The sequence below is a fragment of the Dendrobates tinctorius genome, unplaced genomic scaffold, assembly GCF_039654945.1.
Source record: "Dendrobates tinctorius isolate UK_male_01 unplaced genomic scaffold, ASM3965494v1 ptg000060l, whole genome shotgun sequence".
Lineage (NCBI taxonomy): Eukaryota > Metazoa > Chordata > Amphibia > Anura > Dendrobatidae > Dendrobates > Dendrobates tinctorius.
In genome coordinates, this window is record NW_027361728.1 from 61616779 (window position 1) to 61642862 (window position 26084).

The 26084-nt window shown below is 41.4% G+C and overlaps 1 protein-coding gene across 1 annotated transcript in view; it reads left to right on the forward strand.

Annotated features, from left to right (window-relative positions):
* Positions 1-6507: 6507 nt before the first annotated feature.
* LOC141092647 (uncharacterized) overlaps positions 6508-26084 on the forward strand; it is a 54235-nt gene continuing 34658 nt past the window's right edge. The window contains exon 1 of the mRNA XM_073578997.1: positions 6508-6833. Coding sequence (XP_073435098.1) covers positions 6583-6833 — 251 coding nt within the window. The 5' untranslated portion in view covers positions 6508-6582. The remainder of the gene's footprint in view (positions 6834-26084) is intronic.

Consider the following 26084-nt stretch of genomic DNA (forward strand, 5'->3'; position numbering starts at 1 on the left):
CCCTTTGACTATTGGGCCGCTAAACTGGATACCTGGCCTGAATTGGCCCAATATGCCTTACAGGAGCTCGCTTGCCCAGCTGCAAGTGTGCTATCGGAAAGAGTCTTCAGTGCAGCTGGATCAATCCTGACAGAAAAAAGGACCCGTCTGTCAACCCAAAATGTGGATGATCTAACCTTCATTAAAATGAACCATGCATGGGTTTCCAAGGATTTTGTCCCACCTTCCCCTGATGACACATAGGGTGACAGAAAAATGGCTTGCTTTGGTCCACCTCTTCCTGGGACTTGACCTATTTCGCCTTTTGCATCAGCTGAATGTCCAACATCAACATATGCCACTTTCTAAAACTCCCTAACTGTGCTGCCTCCCCCCCCATGGCCGGGGTCACCACCTACCGCACGACACCGTGCGAGTGCCGTTGCCCTGGACAGGTGGGTAGGCCGACTCTTGGGCGCGGGCACTGGCACAGGGTCCCTCATAGTGCAATCAAGTGTCTCTGACGGTGGTGGTGCACACCCGCCGTCAGACACACCGCTGTACTATGAGGGGCCCAGTGCCAGTACCGACGCCCACGAGTGGGCCCCCCTTGCTTGGGCAGGGCCCCAGCATTTGCAATCTTTACCTCTCCCTGCTCCTCCGCTGTGTAATCTGGGCCGTCAAATCCATACTGTGCCTGACACCGTCTGAGCCTGCCTCCTGAGACATATATTTTGAATGTGTACGCTATCCATACATGTTATCCGGGGATACGGTACCCTTTCTAACCTTTGTGCAATCACGTGCAATCCATACTGGGCCTAACACCGTCTGAGCCTGCCTCCTGAGACATATATTTTGAATGTGTACGCTATCCATACATGTTATCCGGGGATACGGTACCCTTTCTAACCTTTGTGCAATCACGTGCAATCCATACTGGGCCTAACACCGTCTGAGCCTGCCTCCTGAGACATATATTTTGAATGTGTACGCTATCCATACATGTTATCCGGGGATACGGTACCCTTTCTAACCTTTGTGCAATCACGTGCAATCCATACTGGGCCTAACACCGTCTGAGCCTGCCTCCTGAGACATATATTTTGAATGTGTACGCTATCCATACATGTTATCCGGGGATACGGTACCCTTTCTAACCTTTGTGCAATCACGTACAATCCATACTGGGCCTAACACCGTCTGAGCCTGCCTCCTGAGACATATATTTTGAATGTGTACGCTATCCATACATGTTATCCGGGGATACGGTACCCTTTCTAACCTTTGTGCAATCACGTGCAATCCATACTGGGCCTAACACCGTCTGAGCCTGCCTCCTGAGACATATATTTTGAATGTGTACGCTATCCATACATGTTATCCGGTGATACGGTACCCTTTCTAACCTTTGTGCAATCATGTGCAATCCATACTGGGCCTAACACCGTCTGAGCCTGCCTCCTGAGACATATATTTTGAATGTGTACGCTATCCATACATGTTATCCGGTGATACGGTACCCTTTCTAACCTTTGTGCAATCACGTGCAATCCATACTGGGCCTAACACCGTCTGAGCCTGCCTCCTGAGACATATATTTTGAATGTGTACGCTATCCATACATGTTATCCGGGGATACGGTACCCTTTCTAACCTTTGTGCAATCACGTGCAATCCATACTGGGCCTAACACCGTCTGAGCCTGCCTCCTGAGACATATATTTTGAATGTGTACTCTATCCATACATGTTATCCGGGGATACGGTACCCTTTCTAACCTTTGTGCAATCACGTGCAATCCATACTGGGCCTAACACCGTCTGAGCCTGCCTCCTGAGACATATATTTTGAATGTGTACGCTATCCATACATGTTATCCGGTGATACGGTACCCTTTCTAACCTTTGTGCAATCACGTGCAATCCATACTGGGCCTAACACCGTCTGAGCCTGCCTCCTGAGACATATATTTTGAATGTGTACGCTATCCATACATGTTATCCGGTGATACGGTACCCTTTCTAACCTTTGTGCAATCACGTGCAATCCATACTGGGCCTAACACCGTCTGAGCCTGCCTCCTGAGACATATATTTTGAATGTGTACGCTATCCATACATGTTATCCGGGGATACGGTACCCTTTCTAACCTTTGTGCAATCACGTGCAATCCATACTGGGCCTAACACCGTCTGAGCCTGCCTCCTGAGACATATATTTTGAATGTGTACGCTATCCATACATGTTATCCGGGGATACGGTACCCTTTCTAACCTTTGTGCAATCACGTACAATCCATACTGGGCCTAACACCGTCTGAGCCTGCCTCCTGAGACATATATTTTGAATGTGTACGCTATCCATACATATTATCCGGGGATACGGTACCCTTTCTAACCTTTGTGCAATCACGTGCAATCCATACTGGGCCTAACACCGTCTGAGCCTGCCTCCTGAGACATATATTTTGAATGTGTACGCTATCCATACATGTTATCCGGTGATACGGTACCCTTTCTAACCTTTGTGCAATCATGTGCAATCCATACTGGGCCTAACACCGTCTGAGCCTGCCTCCTGAGACATATATTTTGAATGTGTACGCTATCCATACATGTTATCCGGTGATACGGTACCCTTTCTAACCTTTGTGCAATCACGTGCAATCCATACTGGGCCTAACACCGTCTGAGCCTGCCTCCTGAGACATATATTTTGAATGTGTACGCTATCCATACATGTTATCCGGGGATACGGTACCCTTTCTAACCTTTGTGCAATCACGTGCAATCCATACTGGGCCTAACACCGTCTGAGCCTGCCTCCTGAGACATATATTTTGAATGTGTACTCTATCCATACATGTTATCCGGGGATACGGTACCCTTTCTAACCTTTGTGCAATCACGTGCAATCCATACTGGGCCTAACACCGTCTGAGCCTGCCTCCTGAGACATATATTTTGAATGTGTACGCTATCCATACATGTTATCCGGTGATACGGTACCCTTTCTAACCTTTGTGCAATCACGTGCAATCCATACTGGGCCTAACACCGTCTGAGCCTGCCTCCTGAGACATATATTTTGAATGTGTACGCTATCCATACATGTTATCCGGGGATACGGTACCCTTTCTAACCTTTGTGCAATCACGTGCAATCCATACTGGGCCTAACACCGTCTGAGCCTGCCTCCTGAGACATATATTTTGAATGTGTACGCTATCCATACATGTTATCCGGTGATACGGTACCCTTTCTAACCTTTGTGCAATCACGTGCAATCCATACTGGGCCTAACACCGTCTGAGCCTGCCTCCTGAGACATATATTTTGAATGTGTACGCTATCCATACATGTTATCTGGGGATACGGTACCCTTTCTAACCTTTGTGCAATCACGTGTAATCCATACTGGGCGTGAGAATGGCTGGCGAGCTGTTAAGCAAACTACAGCACCTGTGGATTGCACACGTAAGTTTTTCATTTTTTCAGGAATGACGGTTAGGCCTAATTCCGGAACTGCAGTTCACCTGCACTTACTGGGAAATCATTGTTCGCGGGTAATAATTGTAATCAGTGATCCCAATCACTAACGTTGTTCAGCGGGTTATCTGCACCTGTAAGCGACAAACGCTGGCCTTTTCAGTGTAGCGCACATGCAGCCACGGACATGTAAGGGCATGACACACCAGTTATTGGCCAATCTCATGTTCCAAAGCCTCACGTGTAAGCCGGACTCGGACCGCGGGGCATGACGGAGTCTCGTTCGTTAACGGAATTAAGCTTGCAATGTGTGCATCTGTTCTGTAGCTGGCATGGTTGAGGTTTCCCAGGTGGAGTCGAATTTAACTGTAGGCTCCACTCCTGGTGGTGCCCTTCTGGACATTCCTTTAAGGTTCAGCTTTGCAACCATACTGCCCACCTAAAACAAACAATTTGCCTTCATGAACGCTGTTTGGTGGGTCATGACTCGTGGGAATAACGCCGCCCAATCAGTTAACCTGCTAGAGAGATCCTTCGTTGCTCCCAAGCATGACATCACACTCCCTAGGAGGAAGGTAATGCCACTGTGGCAACCGTACTCCTGGGGGCGACACAAGTGCACTGATGCCCAGCCACTGCTCGATGAATCTGCTGGTACATTGACCCAGACCACTACATTCCCCTCGCACGCTACACGGCCTGAATCTGACCCTGATGAAACTCAGGTTACCATTCCCAAATACAGTTCCATCTTACACGGTAACAAAGAGGAAGCTGCAGATGAAAGTGCAGGTTCGGCCCACCCGCCATCAGACACACCACCGTACTATCAGGGGCCCTGTGCCAGTGCCGTCGCCAACGAGTGGGCCCCCCCTGCTTGCTCAGGATCACAGCACTTGCAAGGTTGAAATACTGTGCAGTGAGATGGAAGATGGGGACGACGAGGAGTCCAGACTAGTACAGGGATTCCCTAGCGAGGAGACTTATTTGATTGTTTTCAATGTTGGGACAGCAATTTTTGGGGAGCACGTTACTCTGGAGAATGATAGATGGGGCCCACCATACACTGGAACATTCCAAAGGTGGACATCAGACACTGGAGCAGCATTTACAGGGCACATTATACACTAGAGCATTAGAAATGGGGCCCATTATGTTTGGAGCATTATTTGGCCCCATAAGACAGTGGAGCTTCATCCATGGGGACCAACATATACTGTAGCATTATGTGGAGCTCATCATATACTGTTTCAAACATTATATGGGACCAATGATTCTGTATGGAGAAATAGATGGGCCTCGTCATGAGATGTAAAAAGTGAAGTATTTTTCATTGTACTATACCGCTATTTCTCTGCCGTATCGGAGCATGATGAGTTTTGGTATGTGTTTAAGGGGCGCTCTTTCCCCCAGGGCACATGAAAACCTGGAGCCAGCCCTACCCCCCCACAACTTTAGCCAAATAACCCCCATTTTTCAGTGCGTAACTTGTATTATGAAGTTAATTAAGGTTGACAAGCTTAAGTAAGAAGAATTGATGCTTTTGGCATTCAAATGGGCACTGTAGGTGTGTTTCCTGTCCTCCTCTCACTGCCGACTTTTATTCCCCATTGACTTACATTGGGTTTCGTGTTTCGGGACGACCCCGACTTTTCCCTATAATCGGACGATCTTGCTCGACCCGACTTTTGGAAAAGTCGGGTTTCACGAAACGAAACGCGACTCTAAAAAACCAAAAGTCGCTCAACTCTAGTCTCCATACTTTTGTGCATACTACTTGGCATGAGGAAAAAGTCAGACATGTGTACTACCTTTTATAGACTCCATAGACAATCATAAGTCTGAGTTCTATCTGTGAAAACCAAGTATAGAACTCATATGTGAAAAACTGACAACTGAATGAGGCCTTAATGTTTGAGACCTCAACTATAGAACAAAGTTACCAGGTCAATTGTACCACGAGTGAATACAGTAAAAACCAAACCACGAAGATAACAATGGTATTTTTTCAATTATGGCCCACTTGGAATTTTTTTTAGCATTTTTCAGTACATTATATGATAAAATGAATGGTGTCATTCAAAACAACAACCTATTCCCCAAAAAACAAACCCTCTTACTGTTGACAGCAAATTTAAAAAAACATGGCTCTTGGAAAAAGGCTTGGAATAAGTGAAAGCAGTAAAACTAAAAAACACCTTGTCTTTAAAGGGAACGTTAAGCAGGTTTATCTACCCCAAAGTAACGTCATCATAGATCAATAATGGTGCTTGTGTGATACAGTATGTGAGTCTTTATGATCTTCTCTACTGCATGAGATCTCGTGCAGGCGCAGTTATTCCTAGGAGTGGTGCGTACACTGATGGATACATTCCTGCTCTCCAACGTCAACAGGACATTACAGTTCTTGAGATACCCCCAGAATGATGGCCCCTAAGTGAGCAGGTCACAGAGAAGAATGACCTGTTAATCATTGGCAGGAGGTTGGCATGAGGAGGTGAAAGAGGCCGGAGCGCTGTAAGTGCAGACCAAGCCACTGTGCTTGTGAGTTCATTTGCACGAGAATTCGCTGATGGATTACAAGATGGCGGTGAATTGGACATGTAATACAAAGGTATGTTAGTAATCATCATTACAGGTGCTTTTCTGTGGTGATGTTACTCTGGGGTCTAAAAACCTACTGAAAGGTTCCCTTTAAGGAGGTATGGTTGGGAACATGTATAGTAACTGTTCTGTGTAAAAGCACATAAAATTAGTCTAAGTGTGATTTAATTAAACCTTGTTATTACTGCACAGTATATAAGTATAGCCAAAATGGCTTTTGGGCTAATCCGTACATAAAAGATTACCTATTGTTTCAGTACAATACTGTAATGTTTCAATCCATCAAGTAACAAAGAAAGGAATATTAGAATGACAGAAATTAAATCTCCTGACCTTGAGCGCGGACTTACACGTTGAGTGTCAAAATGTGCTGCCCATGACAACAGCAAAACAGGAATAGGCTCACCCTTAATCTGACAGCCTTGGAATGTGGGAAGGTAGTGTCAGCCCTGAATGCACAGACTGTACCTTATTTCTGCTGAGCTGCACTTGCAGAGCAATTATAGCAATGTCTGAGCAAATGGAAATTGCATGGAAACTGCTTGATCTTCATGACTCCATCTCACTTTCCAAATCTGAGAGACAAGTTAGAAGAACAGGAGGGCTGAAGCAATGGCAGCTGGAGAGATGTCCACACCTAAGCTCATCGGTGACTCACTCTCTGGAAAAAAAACAGACCTTGCTGTACCAGGCTGCCTGGAAAGGAGATACAGATCAAGTGAATACTTTACTCAACTTTGGGATATCTGTAAACTGCCAGTAAGTTCATTGCAATATGTTTAAAATCTGAACAGGTGTGAATCATATAGAAAGTCAAGATGATTACGATAACCAATATTTCAGGAGCACTTCTAGCTTTGAGTGACGTTTTCTCATGTTGTAACTCTAGCGTTATCAAAAGGTTCTCAGTAATGTGTGATAAAAATGAAAAGCTTTAGTGATTTGCTATGTTTCCCCATAACCAGAAAATACACTCAAGATCTCATTTATACATCTGTATTTCACGTATGCATTCTATCTGCTCTTTTCACAGATAGAACATGCACCCATAGTAGTCTATGAGTCTATGGTGCCGATCACAGGTTTTTTGGAGGGGTTTTGCAGACATGTACAGTATGTCTTGAATTTAACTCACCCATTCAAAACAATGGGTCCAGGATCATTGGAAAGCATATTGTGATGTCATTGTGTTTCATCCAATTGTTATCTGCTTTTTACTCCTTAATGGTAGAAGCTTGGAATTTATTTATTTTTTTTGCATTGAAGGAGACAAGATGTCACACTGATGATAAAACAGACACATCAACCAAAAATTGCTGAAAATTGGATATACAACATTAAAACATGGAAAGCATGTGCATGTTTATTTCTTGGTAGATCAGATATTTGATTGGATGCCAAATTCTTTAAAAATAAAGTGTCTGTTCGGCATTACCTTTGACTGGTAAACATTTCACTGTAAAAAGTCAAAGCTCAATCATTTATGCTTTTTTCATGGTGTACAGTTTATGCTTGTGAATATGCCTATAGTTGTATATGTCTTGTGTGTATGTTCGGTAAAATATATATATATATAGTAATTACTTCTACAAACAGCAAATGCATTAAGTAAGTGATATCCTGACAGGTAATCTTTAAAACATACAGTAAAATGTTCCATCGACCCGTCGTTGACCTAGCCCTAACATTTCCCTCACGTGGATCACATCAGGTAAAGATCAGAATAAATATAGTCTAAATGTGCTTTGACATTGTCCAGTTATATAAAGCTTATTAAAGATTGCCATTAAGCGCTAGTGATGTAATATGTATAATATGTGGCTCAACTTACTAAATACGCAGCTGAATAGCGGTCACAGACCGGTGCTTTTAGTGTTGCCGTTACATGCCTCTTTATAGGCGTGAATAAGGCATTGAATACTGTCTCCGGGTATATATATATTTTTGTTAATGGAGATTTCATCAGGATAAACAAACGCCAAAGTAACTATTATAATACATGGAGGCTCATTGTATCTCCTGCCTCCTTATAACTTAGTAAACAGTGATCTGTTTGGATTAATATAATACACTGTAATCACTACTACAGAAACTACAATGCCGTTACTTTGTATAGAAAATGCACATACAATGGAACATGTAGGGCGAGGTTACAAAGCAAACACAATTTTAAAGGTTATATGGTTATTGAGAATTTACTGGTACAATAAAAATATGTTTATTTAACATTGCACACAGAAATCCAGCGTATATAATGCTACCTGTGAAATCATAAAAATAAGAAGAGTGACAGCATGGAGGTAATTGTGTGATAATGCAGTGCTCTCTTCATCTCACAGTAGTAAATCTAGGAAACGGAGATATGGTGGGGTTGTTTAACAGGGTTCTCATATATGCTAGAGTGGTTACATGGCTGCTTGTATCTTGGATGGCACATGGATGTCACCTCTGAAATTATCTAAAGGGTATAGTACAGGTACCACATTATGAAGGTGTGTTCACACGTTGCGGTTTTTGCTGCAACTTTTTCCGCAGTTCTTGGCAGAAACCGCTGGGTGAAATATTCCAGCGGATTCCTAGATTTTGTTGAGCATATTTCATGGAGAGAGAGAAAGATTTTTTGTATGTCCTGGAACGGAATGCATCTGCGGTTCCGCAAAAAGAAGTGACATGCTGCGGAAAAGAAACCGCAGCGAATATGCATGGAATTTTCCGCAGCATGTGCACAGCGGATTTGGTTTTCCATAGGTTTACATGGTACTGTAAGCTGCATGGAAACTGCTGCAGATCCGCAGGACCAAAACCGCTGCGGATCCACAGCAAGAAACGCAACGTGTGCACACACCCTGAATGTACCCATATATTGGCACCTTATAATGATATGAATAAGGTTAGGTTCACATTAGCGTTTGAGTCTGCAGCATATCATCCGCATTACCAAATGCATGCAAAAACACAAGCAAATGCATGTTTACGCTGCGTTTTTTTTCCGCATCTTCTTACACATGATGCTAAAAATGCTGCGTTTGCATGCGTGTATGCATTTTTTGCGTGCGTTTGCATTGTTTATACACATGCGTTCGAAATTTCCAATGTATAGCATTAGCTTTTCCTTGACATCAGACACCCAGTAGGCGTGTCTCATGGGAAATCCTCGTCTTTGGCTGCTATATCTAGCTGCAAGATGGATCTTGACCTGGACAGCTTCCTAGAAGATTTGGATTTACAACTGAAATTGGCTTCTGCCTTTGCTTTTGCTTGTCAAGATCAAAGAAGAAAAGAATGACGTCGTCATTGCTATTGGCAACACCCCATCCTTGAACTCCGATAGAGCTGTGGAGCCTATCACTCTTTGTACACTGAGCTGCAGCAAAACCCGGAGAACTTTTTTGACTACACACGGATGTCACAATAGAGCTTCCATAACTTGCTGCTATGTGTCCAAGGATCCATTACCAAGCAGGACACACAGCTCTGTCAAGCAATTCCTGCTGAGGAACATCTCTTGGTCACCCTGAGGTACATAGTGTTGAAAAAGAAACTCCTGTCACAAATGACCCTATCCCTAACCCTAAGCAGTGTACTGATTTTTGTTTCTCATTTTCTTTTCTGCAGGAAAGATGTATATCTTTGTACCGTGTTAGCCAGTGGATAGAAAAATATTCAGGATTGAGAGTCCTCAGTAGTTGATACCTTATAATGGCTAACTGAAAAGATGGTAACACAGGGGCAACACAGAACTAGACCCCAATCAGAGGACCATAAAACATCCAGACTCCTTATCTATGAACTGGTCCAATGTTTATATTTATGTTTCTCCCTCTCCCATATTGATAGTTCTGCTTCACGTCACTTGTCTTATCTATTGCATTTTTTCTAGGCTGTATTGTGCATAAATATGTGACTTCAGATTTTGTATTAGTCTAGCCTGATGAAGAGACCTGAGTAGTCTCGAAAGCTTGCAATGTGTTACCATCTTTTCAGTTAGCCATTAAAAGGTATCAACTACTGAGGACTCTCAATCCTGAATATTTTTCTTTTCTGCAGATTCCTGGCTACTAGAGAGACATTATCATTGTTACATTTCCAATTCAGGCTTGGATTATCCACGCTTTCTAGGATTATTGTAGACACTTGTCGTGTTTTAGTTGACATTCTGCGGCAAGAATTCCTCCCCCAACCCACAACTGAACTCTGGCTTGAAAATGCTTCCAAATTCCAGGAAATTTGTAATTTTCCTAACTGTGTGGGGGCTGTGGACGGCAAACAAATTAGGATTATGAAACCAACTGGAAGTGGAACAGAGTACTTCAATTCTAAAAATACTTTTCCATTGTTCTAATTACTATTTCAGATGCAGAGTGTAGATTTGTTGCAGTGGACATTGGCTCATTTGGATGAGGAAATGACTCGCAGACTTTCAAAAACTCTGACATGGGCCAATGTCTGTATGGGAATGATTTTAATCTTCTGTCACGACCTCTTCCCTACACTGATGGACCACTAATGCCTTTTGTTGTTGTTGGGATGAGGTGTTCTAAATGTGTGCCAACCTCATTAAACCATATTCAAGTCGGAACTTAAATCACACAAAAAAAATTTTCAACTACAGAATGACAAGGGCATGAAGATTCATGGAGTGTGCATTTGAATTGCTCATATCAAAATGGCACATTTTGTGCACATCCATTAATCTAAAAATTGACAATATTGATGAGGTTGTGAAAGTATGTGTTGTTCTGCACAACTACATCCCGGTAAAAGAGCAACCAAGCTTACAAACTGAGGAACCTGTTACATTGCATGATTAACAATTTCACCCTCTGAGAACCACAGTGGAAGTTGCCCAGATGAGGGATAATTTTGCTGCTTACTTTGTTTCAGATAATGGACGTGTGGCATGGCAAGACAAAATGATTTAAGCCGCTAAGTAAAATGTACCTATTTGTCTAAATTTACCTGTAATGTAAAAAATTACATACCTGTTATGTTTAAATGTACCTGTGATGTTAAAATGTACATGTAATGTTAAAATTTACCCTGGATGTTTGCCGAGTTAGATAATAAACTACCTTCTCTCAAAAATAAAGTGTGTTTGTGCCGGCGGTGGCACATAAAGATACAAATAAAACAAGATATAGTGCAAGCAAAATACAACTTTTATTTTCCAAACTTTAACTAAAAAGAAGGGTTAAGGTTGGGGTGATTGGTTTTTGCCCATTCAGACAACACAGTGCTATTTGGCAATTGGGTGGCTATTTAATAATATACAGCTCTGGAAAAAATTAAGAGACCACCACATCAAAACCCTGTCATGAGCAGCCCATTCTCCAGACCTGAACCCCATTGAAAACCTCTGGAATGTAATCAAGAGGATGATGGATAGTCAGAAGCCATCAAACAAAGAAGTACTACTTACATTTTTGAGCCAGAAGCAGTGTGAAAGACTGGTGGAAAGCATGCCAAGACGCATGAAAGCTGTGATTAAAAGTCATGGTTATTCCACAAAATATTGATTTCAGAACTCTTACTGAGATAAAACATTAGTATTGTTGTCTCTAAATGATTCTGAACTTGTTTTCTTTGTTTTCTTTGCATTATTTGAGGTCTGAAAGCACTGGGTTTGTTTTTTATATTTTGACCATTTTTCTTTGTCAGAAAAAAATACAAAACTTATTGCTTGGAAATTCGGAGACATATCAGAAATTTATAGACTAAAAGAACAATTTACACTTTACTCAAAAATACCTATAAAGAGAAAAATAAGACAAACTGAACAGTTGAAAGTGGTCTCTTAATTCTTGCCAGAGCTGTACATACTCTCACCAATACTTACTATACCTTCTGAAATATAAGAGTCTGACACAAACCATCTTTAGTCTTGCCTTGTCCTTGGCCCCTGTTTTTACCCTGGGTCATGATTAGTTGCTTAGTTACCCACTGTTTACCTTGGATACCACCTCCCAGGGCGAGCACGCTGGTATCCAGGGTACACAGTGGGTAACTAAGGTATGCGCGTGCTTAGTTACCCGCTATTTACCCTGGATACCAGCTCCCAGTGTCTGCTTACAGCGCTGGGAGCTCGCTGATCGTTGGTCTCCTGCTGCCACACGCAGTGCTGGCCACCGGCAGACCAACGATCAAAAAATGGCCCAGGACATTCCTGCACGATCAGCGATACCCGGCGGGGGGGCCGTTTGCAGATGCGTGCCACACACAGCGAGATCGCTGGCGAGATCACTGATGCGTCACAAAATCTGTTACACATCAGCGATCTCGCTAGTGATCTCGCTTAGTGTGAAGTACCCCTTAACCCCTTCGCACCCGAGCCTGTTTTTGCCTTCGTGACCGGGCCAATTTTTTTCAATTCTGACCAGTGTCACTTTATGAGGTCATAACTCTAGAACGCTTCAACGGATCCTACTGATTCTGACATTGTTTTCTCATGACATATTGTACTTCATGATGGTGGTAAAAATTTTTAGATATGATCTGCACTTATTTGTTAAAAAAATCAAAATTTTGCAAAAATTTAGAAAATTTTGCAATTTTCAAACTTTTAATTTTTATGCCCTTAAATCAGAAAGTGATATCGCACAAAATAGTTAATAAATAACATTTCCCACATGTCTACTTTACATCTGCACAATTTTGGAAACATAATTTTTTTTTTTTAGGAAGTTATAAGGGTTAAAAGTTGACCAGCGATTTCTCATTTTTACAACAAAATTTGCAACACCATTTTTTTTAGGGACCACCTCACATTTGAAGTGAGTTTGGGGGGTCAATATGACAGAAAATACCCAAAATTGACACCATTCTAAAAACTGCACCTCTCAATGTACTCATAACCACATTCAAGAAGTTTATTAACCCTTCAGGTGCTTCACATGAATGAATGGAATATGGAAGGAAAAAATAAACATTTAACTTTTTTTCACAAACATTTTACTTCAAAACCATTTTTTTTTTATTTTCACAAGTGTAAAAAAAGAAAATGAACCACTAAATTTTTTGTGCAATTTCTCCCGAATACGCCAATACCCCGTATGTGGGGCTAAACCACTGTTTGAGCACACGGCAGAGCTCAGAACGGAAGGAGTGCCGTTTGACTTTTTCAATGCAGAATTGGCTGGAATTGAGATCGGATGCCATGTCGCATTTGGAGAGCCCCTGATGTACCTAAACAGTGGAAACCCCCCACAAGTGACCCCATTTTGGAAATTAGACCCCCCCAAGGGACTTATCTAGATGTGTGGTGAGCACTTTGAACCCCCAAGTGTTTCACTAAAGTTTATAATGTAGAGCCGTGAAAATAAAAAAAAAATCATTTTTTTTCCACAAAAATGATCTTTTAGCCCCCAATTTTTATTTTCACAAGGGTAACAGGAGAAATTGGACCCTAAGAGTTGTTGTCCAATTTGTCCTAAGTATGCTGGTATGCCATATGTTGGAGAAAACTACTGTTTGGGCACACGGTGGGGCTCGGAAGGGAAGTAGTGACGTTCTGAAATGCAGACTTTGATGGAATGGTCTGTGGGTGTCATGTCGCGTTTGCAGAGCCCCTGATGTACCTAAACAGTGGAAACCCCCCACAAGTGACCCCATTTTGGAAACTAGACCCCCCAAGGAACTTATATAGATGTGTGGTGAGCACTTTGAACCCCCAAGTGTTTCAGTAAAGTTTATAATGTAGAGGCGTGAAAATAAAAAAATCATTTTTTTTCCACAAAAATGATCTTTTAGCCCCCAATTTTTATTTTCACAAGGGTAACGGGAGAAATTGGACCCTAAGAGTTGTTGTCCAATTTGTCCTGAGTCCTGAGTACGCTGGTACCCCATATGTGGGAGAAAACTACTGTTTGGGCACACGGTGGGGCTCGGAAGGGAAGTAGTGACGTTCTGAAATGCAGACTTTGATGGAATGGTCTGCGGGCGTCATATTGCATTTACAGAGCCCCTGATGTACCTAAACAGTGGAAACCCCCAATTCTAATTCAAACCCTAACCCCAACACACCCCTAACCCTAATCTCAGCCCTAACCATAACCCTAACCACAAACCTAACACCAACACACCCATAACCTTAATCCCAGCCCTAGCCCTAGCCCTAGCCCTAACCCTAGCCCTAACCCTAGCCCTAGCCCTAACCCTAACCCTAACCCTAGCCCTAGCCCTAACCCTAACCCTAGCCCTAGCCCTAACCCTAACCCTAGCCCTAGCCCTAACCCTAACCCTAACCCTAGCCCTAGCCTTAACCCTAACCCTAGCCCTAGCCCCTGCATTTTTTTTTTTTTTTTACTTTTTTTTATATTTTTGTCACAAGATCGCTGCCCTGCGATCTGACTCATAGTAACGCCACTTCACCTCTGATCATCTGTCAGTGTGAGATCAGAGGAGAAGCAGCGTTACTATGTGACATTCTCTATTACTGAATTTACCTTTCATATTGAGAATGGAAAAAAATTCTGCAGCATGAGCCTTTTCTTACATTCTAAAAATGGACAAATAACGGAACCCAGGTGACACCGTCAATGGAGCCATCAATGGAGCACTCTGCTTCCATTTGTATTTGTTATGCCACAGATCTGTTTTTAACATAAATTCCCTTTGTTCCTAAAACGACAAACAGAATGTTCAAATATATGAACGAAGCCATACAGAAGAAACAAAGTGGATGAGATTTCAAGAAACCTTCTCCTCTCTCTGCAGATAAAACCTTTGGAGTAATCGACAAGATGAACAGATTTTAAACCCTGCAGTAGGTCAATATCTTACTGTAGATTTTCACTGCAAATTTCAGCCTTTGCATTTCATTGGGTGAAATTTTTGGCACATCTGCAAGAAAATCTGTGCCAAAATTTTCTTTCCAAAACAACTTCCTACATCTCAGCATGACTGGTGTTACTATTACTAGCTTGGTTCACACAGTTTTTTAGGAGGATTTTGAAGCAGATTCACTCATAACCTGCTTAAATGCGATTTGAGTACTCTTCCCATTCAAGTCAACAGAAAATCTACTTTACTTTTTTTATGACAAGGTTTTATAAACATTGCTGAGGAAAGACAGAAGCGACATGTTACTTCTTTGAGGTAAATTCTTTGTGTAATTCATTCCAAACTGTCCAGTCAAAATACTGCAAAAGTCATTGAGGGCAATACCTGCTAAATAAGTTGAAGCTCACTGCAGATCACAATGTGAAAATTAAAAAACTTTTCATTTGTTGTACTGTTTATAACAGAAACCAATTTTAAATATTTAAATAAAAATACAACTTGGAGAAGGTAAGGTTGGGGAAAATGCTTTAATTTCTGATATCCAATCAATATACCATAATAGCCTCATAGAAGTGGGTCCCACCTCAAGGACTCACACATATGATGATCCATGGGCCGTGTTCACAGAAAATAAAGAGATTTGAATGGAAAGGTGAACGGAGACAGCACCACACATGTAACCAAGTCTCCACTGATCCTCAACCGTCCAGAAATTCTTGTACCGCCAATAAAAAAGTGGAATTTTTTCCCTGTCAATTAAAAAAATTAGTCGTGTCCATGATTTTTTGGGAAATTGGAGAGACTTGAATGGATTATTTTGCTTTTAGTTATCATCCTTTTACAGTTCACAGTGAATGCAGATACTGCTTTTATATGAGAATTATGAGCTGTAGCTATGTATCACTTAAAATCTTAATGGCTTGTTATGGTTTTCAATTGTGTCCATAAAAAAAGTTGTCTGTCCATGATTTTCTGAGAAGTAGTCCAGAAAACCCCATTTACCAACCAACTTCATGTGACAGCCATCTCCTTGGTCAGAATGGGGATCGGGGAACCTGAGTTTGCAACATAAGGTGTCTATCAATGGAATCCTCGCCTATGTTACCAGAAATATTAGAAAACAATAGACATTTGTAATTCCTAGAATCGTAGAGTTGGAAGGGACCTCCTGGGCCATCTGGTCCAACCCCCTGCTCAAGGCAGGATTTGCTAAATCATCCCAGACAGAATAGAATCATAGAATTGTAGAGTTCATTCTAATTGTGCGGTAACTCAAGATTTGGTGTTAGATTTAATCTTGACATCCTTTCAATAGAATGTAGATACTAGCACAATCTCATATGTGAATTTCAGATTACTGATTCCTTTCTATGACCATATGAATAAAAGAAAAAGGGGGTTGGTACCATGCTAGCCAATTGAAAAAAAAGAATGCTCTCAGTGGGAAAAACAAGATAATATTGTGGTTATGATACCTTTTAGTGACTAACAAAAATAAAATAAGTGATGTTACAAAGCAAGCATTTGAGACTTCTTTGGTCTCTTCCTCAGGCACAATATAATAAAGTTTCTGAAGAAACACAAATACAGTATATGGAAGGGACATAAGAAGCCTAGAAAGCTTGCTTTGTAACATCACTTATTTTATTTTTGTTAGCCATTAAACAGTATTATAACTACAAGATTATCTCACTGAGAGAATTCATATGGCTAAAGTAGTGGTATGAGATGCTCATGCACCCTGTAACTAGATTGTCTGATAGAGAGACACAGCTAATGACCTCATCCATGGCTGATATATATATATATATATAGAGAGAGAGAGAGAGAAAGAGAGAGAGAGAGTTTCCCCACCTACAGTGCGCCCCCAACCTGTAGCATACAGATCCACAATTCAGGGTCAGCTCATGTAGCACTCTCAGTTTAGCCATATTCTTTAAATATACAGAATCAGCAAGCCAGTACTTGAATGTAAATGACACACCTTTCAGCATTTTCTTTTTTGTTTCCTTATATCCATCACCTGCACATAGAATAAAGCATATACTGCATCAGGCATCATGCACCCTAGCACAATACACATGGAAAGCCTGGGGCCAAGAGCTGATTATGGAGGAGAACACAAAAGATATGTCCACATAATTACAGTAGAGGACACAATGCAACCCGATCACTCCGAAGGGAACCGGAAGAGCGCAAGCAAAACAGCATCACATAGCTCTTCTCCAGCTAAATCTGAATAGATCATTCAATTCTAAACACATAGATCTCCCCGAGAGACAAACATAAGAGTCTGCACGAAATAGTTCACTAGGCAACCAAAGTATTCCATTTTATTTTGCAGAATTCGCTGCCAGGGTAAATAAAAGAAGCAGGTTTAAGTTATTAGAACTAAGACACAAGTAAAATCACAAAAATTATAATTTTATAATTATTTATGGAAAAGTTGTAGCTGTAAGAAATGAATAAGCCAAACAGGTCTGTGACATTGGAGTAATGTAGGAAAACATTGACATTTCACCTATGATCCCTTTTGTTTCCATCGAGCCATGCCTGAAAAGTTAGGAATAGTCATAAATGACATTAGAGGCACAAGGAAATTTTTTGTTTTATTTTTTTTTTAATTCTCCATGGTCAGTGGTATTTGCAGCCAACGAACCATAACCTGGTTTTAATGAATACAGAGTTTCCATTTTCCATATTCATTGTTACATAGAAAAAGACAACCCCAAGTTAAAATGCTATTATTGATAATATATAGTACATGTTGGCTTATTTGTAAGTCACGTACCGGAATGAAGTCACATGCGAGAAAACCGACTCCTACACAGCTCACTCACCGTAATTAATTTACTCAGTTATGTGGGTGACTTAACCAGAAAATAGAAAACATTCAAAGCGTTATACAGACATTCAGCCAGGAGGCTGAGATCCCTGTGCTGTGCAGTGTGGCACCCAAACAATATGTATCTACTACACTTTCTATAAATCTATAAATCCTGTCTAAATTGGCCTCCTGTCTAAACTTGTAACTGGGACAAATACATGAGTGTAAGGCCGGAGTCAGGCTTGAGAGTACAATGCGAGAAACTCGCGCATCAATACCCGGCACTGCCGTCGGCACTCAGATCGGAGTGTGAGGCTGCATGTATTTCTATGCAGCCGCACACTCCAGTCCCGAGTGCTGGCTGCAGTGCCGGGTATTGATGCGAGAGACTCGCACGAGTTTCTCACATTGTACTCTCAAGTCTGACCCCGGCCTAACTTATGGGATCAACTGCGGTACAGCACAACAGTTTACAATCTTACACTCAACTAACTGTATCCTCCAACCAAATATCCCTCTCCCATGCCAATGTGACTTCAATGAATTCAGAGAAATAATCCATCCTCAACTATACTGAAATACCATAACAGTTAACCAACTGTGACAGCTATTTAACCATAAACGAAGTCTGTCAAAGTTGAACCAGTTGTTCCTCAGAAACTCTCCTGAAACGAAAAGAAGTTCAAGTTTGGTCTGAAGTCAGTTGTGTGCCATGTAGGAAGTACAGTCGGGGAAAAAAGTATTTGATCCCTTACTGATTTTGTAAGTTTGCCCAGTGACAAAGACATGAACAGTCTATAATATTAAGAGTAAGTTAAATTTAACATTGAGAGATGGAATATAAAAAACAGAAAATCACATTGTATAAATTATATAAATTTGTTTGCATTTTGCATTGAGAAATAAGTTTTTGATCCCTCTGGCATACAAGACTTAATACTTGGTGGCAATACCCTTGTTGGCAAGCACAGCAGTCAGATGTTTTTTGTAGTTGATGATGAGGTTTGCACACAAGTCAGGAGGAATTTTGGTCCACTCCTCTTTGCAGATCATCTCTAAATCATTAAGATTTTGAGGCTGTCACTTGGCAACTCCCTCCATAAGTTTTCTGTGGGATTAAGGCCTGGAGACTGGCTAGGCCACTTCATGACCTTAATGTGCTTCTTTTTGAGCCACACTTTTGTTGCCTTGGCTGTATGTTTTGCGTCATTGTCTTGCTGGAAGACCCAGCCACAACCCATTCTTAATGTCCTGGAGGAGGGAAGGAGGTTGTCACTCAGGATTTTATGGTACATGTCTGCCCTTAGTAGAGAAACACCCCCAAGCATAATGTTTATACCTCCATGCTTGACAGTGAGGACGGTGTTCTTTGGGTCATGGGCAGCATATCTCTACCTCTAAACACAGCGAATTGAGTTAATGCCAAAGGCCTCAATTTTTGTCTCATCTGACCACAGCACCTTCTCCCAGTCACTCACAGAATCATCCAGGTGTTCATTGGAAAACTTCAAAAGGGCCTGCACATGTGCCATCATGAGCAGGGGGACATTGCGGGCACTGCAGGATTTTAAACCTTTACGGCGTAATTTGTTCCCAATGGTTTTCTTGGTGACTGTGGTCCCAGCTGCCTTGAGATCATTTACAAGTTCCCCCATGTAGTTTTAGGCTGATCTCTCACCTTCCTCATGATCAAGGATACCCCACAAGGTGAGATTTTGCATGGTGCCTCAGATCGATGTCGATTGACAGTCATTTTGTATTTCTTCCATTTTCTTACTACTGCACCAACAGTTGTCTACTTCTCATCCATTGTCTTCCGTATGGTTTTGTAGCCCATTCCAGCTTTGTGCAGGTCTATGATCTTGCCCCTGACATCCTTATAAAGCTCTTTGGTCTTGCCCATGTTGCAAAGGTTAGAGTCTGACTGATTAATTGAGTCTGTGAACAAGAGTCTTTTATAAAGATATGCCTATTTTTCTAACTACAGGTTCTATCTCAATCTTGATTATTGTGGTGCTACAATGTAGTGAGATACATGCACTGTTACCCACTGCGGCGGAGCAGTGGGCTTTAGTTTTCTTACCAACCTGAGTCTGCTCCGGACAAACAATTGGTGTATATGGACAGATGCAGGGTGCCTCCAGCAGGTGAAAGGTACCGTTGATGACTGTGACTTAACTCCTCAGCGGCATCCAACACCTTTCATGCCAGGTCCTGGCCTTTTCTGTCTCTCAGCAGTATCCCTGGCAGAAATCTCCTCGCAGACATCTCCTCACCTCTGGACAGGTTCTTGTCATGGACACGATCAACTCCACTCTGCCTCTGCTCTGGTCTCAGTGGGTTGCTTCCATGAAAAGTCGTTTTTGGACTCCCCTCTGTCACGTCCTCTCCCTGTTCTCAATGACTGCAGAATGCTCTTACGATGGCTGAACTTCCTCTTCTTGTGTTTTACATGACCTCAAATTGTATCTCCACCTCTGATAATCAGTGTGTATCTTACAGTCTTTCAGTAATGCTTAGGAAACAACGACATCTTGTTACCAAATAACAACATTACTGCAGATGATCAAACCTATTTACAACAGGTACAGTATTATACTGATGCAGACCCAAGTATACATATTTATAGCATCTTGGTGAGCTGACACACAACTCTCATATTATATACTACTTAAATTGCTTTTTCGGAATCCTTATGCTCCATGTCCAGCAATCGTTTTGACTACACAAAGTAGCAATACTCAAGAATAATTCTGCTAATTTAAAACCATTTTAACTTTGCATTCATGACATACTTACCAAATTTTAGGGGTAGCAGCAAAAGGGGTTGTGGATTCCACTTCACTATGGCCTTTTAGACACACCAGATCTGTTATTTTATCTCTCTAATGAACACCAGTATTCCTTTTTACTGACCTAAATAATAAGAGAATAACCCTCCTCACAGGCAAAAACGCATTGGATGTCAGCCGTTTACTATAGCTGACACCTTGCTGCATTGCCCATGACTGGTGTTAGCACCAATTGTGGTTTTTGAATGCCACAGATCAGGGGTGCACAAACTACAGTCCTTAATGGCCACCAACAGTGCATATTTTCAGGATTTTCTTAGTATTGCACAAGTGGTAATTTAATCACCTGCACAGGTGATGATTCCAACAGCTTATACAATGCTAAGGAATTCCTGAAAACATGCACTGTTGGTGGCCATTGAGGACATGAGTTGTGCATTCCTGCAATAGATGCTGCTGTCAAATGCAACAATGGCATCTAGAAGGTTAAGAGACTGAGGGGACTCCCTCTTACACCCACTGGCACACTATGAATGTAATCATATAATTTAGATGGTTTACATGGCAACAAAAGGAAATGGGCTTGTGAGCTGCCAGATATGGTTAATTGTTAAACTTTTTTTACAGTAAAATGTTGCAGTTTGTCATTACACTTTAATTACTGTGACACATCTGAAAGGTTAAACTTCCTAACTGCAGTTTTGAATACTTTGAGGGGCACTGTTTTTAAAAGTTGGGGTTTCCACATATATAGGCCCCTTAAAGTCACTTCAAAACAAAATAGATGTTTTATTGGTTAGCACTTGGCCCAATTTTATAGTGCAGTGTATATCTGTGATTATAATGACAGCATGCTGCGAGTGGCTCCGATATTTGAATCACGCGCATACATACAAGTCTATGGGTGCGTGTAGCACATTGGCTTGCTCTCGGATGTCATCTGAGTGTAGTCTGATGTAAGCTCACAGAGATAATGGAGAAGATTGGGAAATTAAGTTCTCCATCTTCTCCGCACTTGTGATACAATTTTCTTATGCAAGAGAATTGGATCACACTCAGATGACACTCGGATCAAACTCTGACAGTGTTTCATCTGAGTGTCATTAGCATATTCGGCCCGATTCTCTCACATGAGAAAATCTACTCCAGTGTTAGCACATCCTAAAAAGTATGAGCATTCAAAAATATTGAAAATTGCTGCATTTTTTAAATTTTTGTACATTTTCCAATATTTTCATATGTAAAAGTAAAACATATCAACTTACAACTAACATAAAGTATAATGTGTCATGAAAAAGGACTCTGAGAATCACTGGGATATGTAGAAACATTCCAGAGTTATTGCCACATGAAAAGACATATCAGATTTGTAAAAGTTGGGCTTGGTTGGTCCTGAAGTGCATCAGATGACAGCTATCAGCTCTTTTGACCTATGTGTTTTAGCAAACATTAGCATTTTCCATGAAAACAATAACGGAGGGCCATTACGTGTGACTCAACTGTTCCTCTATTATTGTTCCTGGAAATGTATAAATACATTACCAGCTAAAGGTTACCACACTCCTTGTTGATATGACGTGTCCCTACAAATTGTGACACTATATAATTAGCGTTGACAGCTTCAAGAGTGCATAACAGCAGACTATTGACTGGGGAAATGATAACGCGTGGTTGTCAATTCATTCATAGATTTCCAGAATCCAAACAACAATGGAAAAGGCGGAGTGTTAAGAAAGGTGATCCACAATTGTTAAACAATTGGGAATACAACTATTTGCTAAAAAAAAAATATGCCTCACAGAAGAGTTGACAGGTGTTTTATGGTACCAGAATAATTCATAAAAGGTACAGCTGTCAAAAAGACTAATTTTAATATATGTCTAAAAATTTTCCTTTGATTAGATTTTATTTGCTCTGATTACCAATGGATTATTATTATTATTATTATTTATTTATATAGCGCTATTAATTCCATGGTGCTGTACATGAGAAGGGGGGTTACATACAAAGTTATAGATATCGTCAGGGACGGACCTACCGCTGTGCATTGCATGGGCCCAGGGGAGAGGGGGCCCCTCCAGCCTCCAGCACCGCATGGCTAATTATTCAAATTAGCCATGTGGAGTGCCAGGCGCAAGGAGGAGAGGAGCCAGCCCTGAGGTGAGATGATATCAGTGTCAGTCATGCTGTGCTGCGCTGCTGTTGGGGGAGGAGAAGAGGAGACAGACTGGATGGGAGTGATGGAGAGAAGGGAGTGATGGGGAGAAGGCAATGATGGGAGTGATGGAGAGAAGGGAATGATGGGGAGAAGGCAATGATGGGAGTGATGGGGTGATGGAGCAGGCAATGATGGGGAGAAGGCAATGTTGGGAGTGATGGGGTGATGGAGCAGGCAATGATGGGGTGATGGAGCAGGCAATGATGGAAGTGATGGGGAAAAGGCAATGATAGGAGTGATGGGGTGATGGAGCAGGCAATAATGGGAGTAGGCAATGATGGGAGTGATGGGGAGAAGGCAGTGATGGGGTGATGGAGAAGGCAATGATGGGAGTGATGGGGAGAAGGCAATGATGGGAGTGATGGGGTGATGGAGCAGGCAATGATGGGAGTGATGGGGAGAAGGCAATGATAGGAGTGATGGGGAGAAGGCAGTGATGGGGTTATGGAGAAGGAAATGATGGGAGTGATGGGGAGAAGGCAATGATGGGGGTGATGGAGAGAAAGCAATGATGGGGTGATGGAGAGGGCAATGATGGGGTGGTGAGGGAAAAAGAAATGATGATGGGGTGGTGGGGGAGAATGCACTGGTGGTGGTGGAAAGGGCAACAATGGGGGTGGTGGAGGAAGAGGAAATGATGGAGGTGGTGGAATGGGCAATGATGGGAGTGGTGGGGGAGAAAGCAAAGATAGTGGTTGGGGAGAAGAAAATGATGGAGGTGGTGAAGAGGGCAATGATGGGGTGGGGGAGAGGACAATAATGGGATGCGAGGGGAGGAGGACAATGAGGGGTGTGGGGGATTGGGATGTTAGGAAGGGGGACTTATAATGGCCTTAGGAACAGGGGGAGGTGAAGGAAGATGTTATCGCTTATTATGTCTAACACAGTCCCTTAGTATATAGTGTACTCACTATGTCTAACACAGTCCCTTAGTATATAGTGGAGTCACTAATTCTGTATAACACCACCCTTAGTTACATAGTTTCCTCTTTTATTATGTATAACACGTCCCTTATTACGTATCATCCTCTCTTGTTATATATGGTGCCGTCCCTTATTATATAGCTTCCTCTGCTGTTATGTATAGTGCTGTCTCTTACATAGTGTATTCTTGTTAATTTTGTTATTTACAGTGCCCTCTTTTATTACATAGTCCCCTCTCTTGTTAGATATAAAATGACTGCTGATGGAGCAGCCGGTGACCAAACTACCAGTCCATCAGCTCCTCCATTAGAAAGGAAGCTTTCCCATGCTCCATCAGCCATCATTGCATTATACAGCTAACAAGACAGGACGGTATGTAATAAAAAACAGGGCTCTAGATAACTCAATATGTAAGGGACTGTACTGTACATAAGAGAGGGCACTATAGGGCAATATACATAATATCGTTACCAGTAAACAAATTTACAATGACAGACTGGTACAGAGGGGAGAGGACCCTGTCCTTGTGGACTTACATTCTATGGGGATCAGCTAAGTTCATAAAGAGTAGCCGTTGTTTTAAATTTTATTTCATATATCAATAATACATGTGAAAATAAGAAACTTTGGATATACAGTATCTTATCAGAGAATTCTGCTTTTTTTTATCCTCCAGGACTGAGCTTTCATTTTCAAAATTTTCAATTCCCTGCAAACATTTGTAACTAGGGAAGACAGATTTTTACAATATTGAGGTAGAAGATGACAGTTAGTAATGATGATAATCTGTGTAGAGGGTAAAGAGAAGGAGGACAGGAGAGCTACAGGCAGAGCTTCTCCCACCTCTTCCCATCTTCCATCTATATAGAACCTTATCAGTTGCAATGGTCTTTTCCTATTTCAGCAATGTAAAAATCTATCTTCACTGAACACAGATTTTATCCCTAAATTGAGAATTTTTGAGAATGAAAGATCAGTCCTGGTGGAGAAAGAAACAGATTTCTCTAATACGATGTGTTGCAAAGGTTCTTAATTTCATGTGTGCTATTGGTTTATGAAATACAAATTAAAACTACAATTACTCATTAACTATCTCCTTTGGTACATCATTGTAGATTTTGATATTTAATTGCTTACCCTACAATTATTTATTCACTATGGGATCAGTTTAGTTGCATTGTATTACCTTCACATTAGCCAATTTGGGACGTTTTCAGAAATATTTAGTCTATAGATGTTTTTAGTGACATAATGTGTTTTACTTTATATAAATTACTTAAGCTCTCCATCTTGAAAACATCTGATATCAATTAAATTGTGGAACGTGTACCCCAAGGAGCATATGCTAGGTCTCTAGCGGGACTTGCACTATCCTGATTCTTTACTTTTTATCTATAGCGCTGTGTATGATCAGAGCTTTGTAGCTACTTTGAAGTAATTCATTTTTGTAAGAAGTACTTGGCTGATCTAAACGAATACTGATCTAAGAGACGTCACTAAACAATATCTTTTAATGGAGAAAGTCTTCATGTATGAACGTAATTATGATTTGGAAGTATAAAGATATATAATATATTTCTAGACTGACAAAAAGGTCTTGTCAAGTAATGTTCAATCTCTAATTTCAAAAGCATCATTTTTTCCAGCATAGAGGGTGAGGAACTCTAATTTCAGTGGTATTAATGGGCTCCTCAGTATATGAGATTGCTATTACCAAATACAAATCCCTAAACAAAGACTGATATTATCCACATGCAATGAGCATACAGTGGTAGGTACCAGTTCAGCAGTCCAAATAAGTGATTACAGTATCGTACTAGATAGTAACTCACCGGTGGTGTTTTTTTTAATGGAGTCATTCAGCTTTCCCATCTACAGTGGGGGAAATAAGTATTTGATCCCTTGCTGATTTTGTAAGTTTGCCCACTAACAAAGACATGAACAGTCTATAATTTTAAGGGTAGGTTAACTTCAACATTGAAAGATAGAATATCAAAAATAAAATCCAGAAAATCACATTGTATAAATTGATTTACATTTTGCAGTGAGAAATAAGTATTTGATCCCCTAACAACCATTAAGAGTTCTGGTTCCTACAGACGAGTTAGACGCTCCTAATCAACTCATTACCTGCATTAAAGACAGCTATCTTACATAGTCATCTTTATAATAGACTCCTGTCCACAGACTCAATTAATCAGTCAGTGTCATGCTCGCCATGTCTGTCATGTCCGCCATGTCTGTTTTGCCTCAAGAACCCCTGGAGCGGTGTGCACGCGCATCTCGTGTCTGCTATCCTGCATGTTCCCTAGAGCAGTGTGCACACTCACCTCATGTCTGAGCTGCAGGATGCCTGCGTTTCTGCTCTGCCTTCTGTGATCATCTCGTCATGTCTAGAATCCCTGATCATGTGCACTTCCTATGTTCCAGCATAGGCTGGTCCTGCATTCGTCTCTGCATGTCTGAAACCC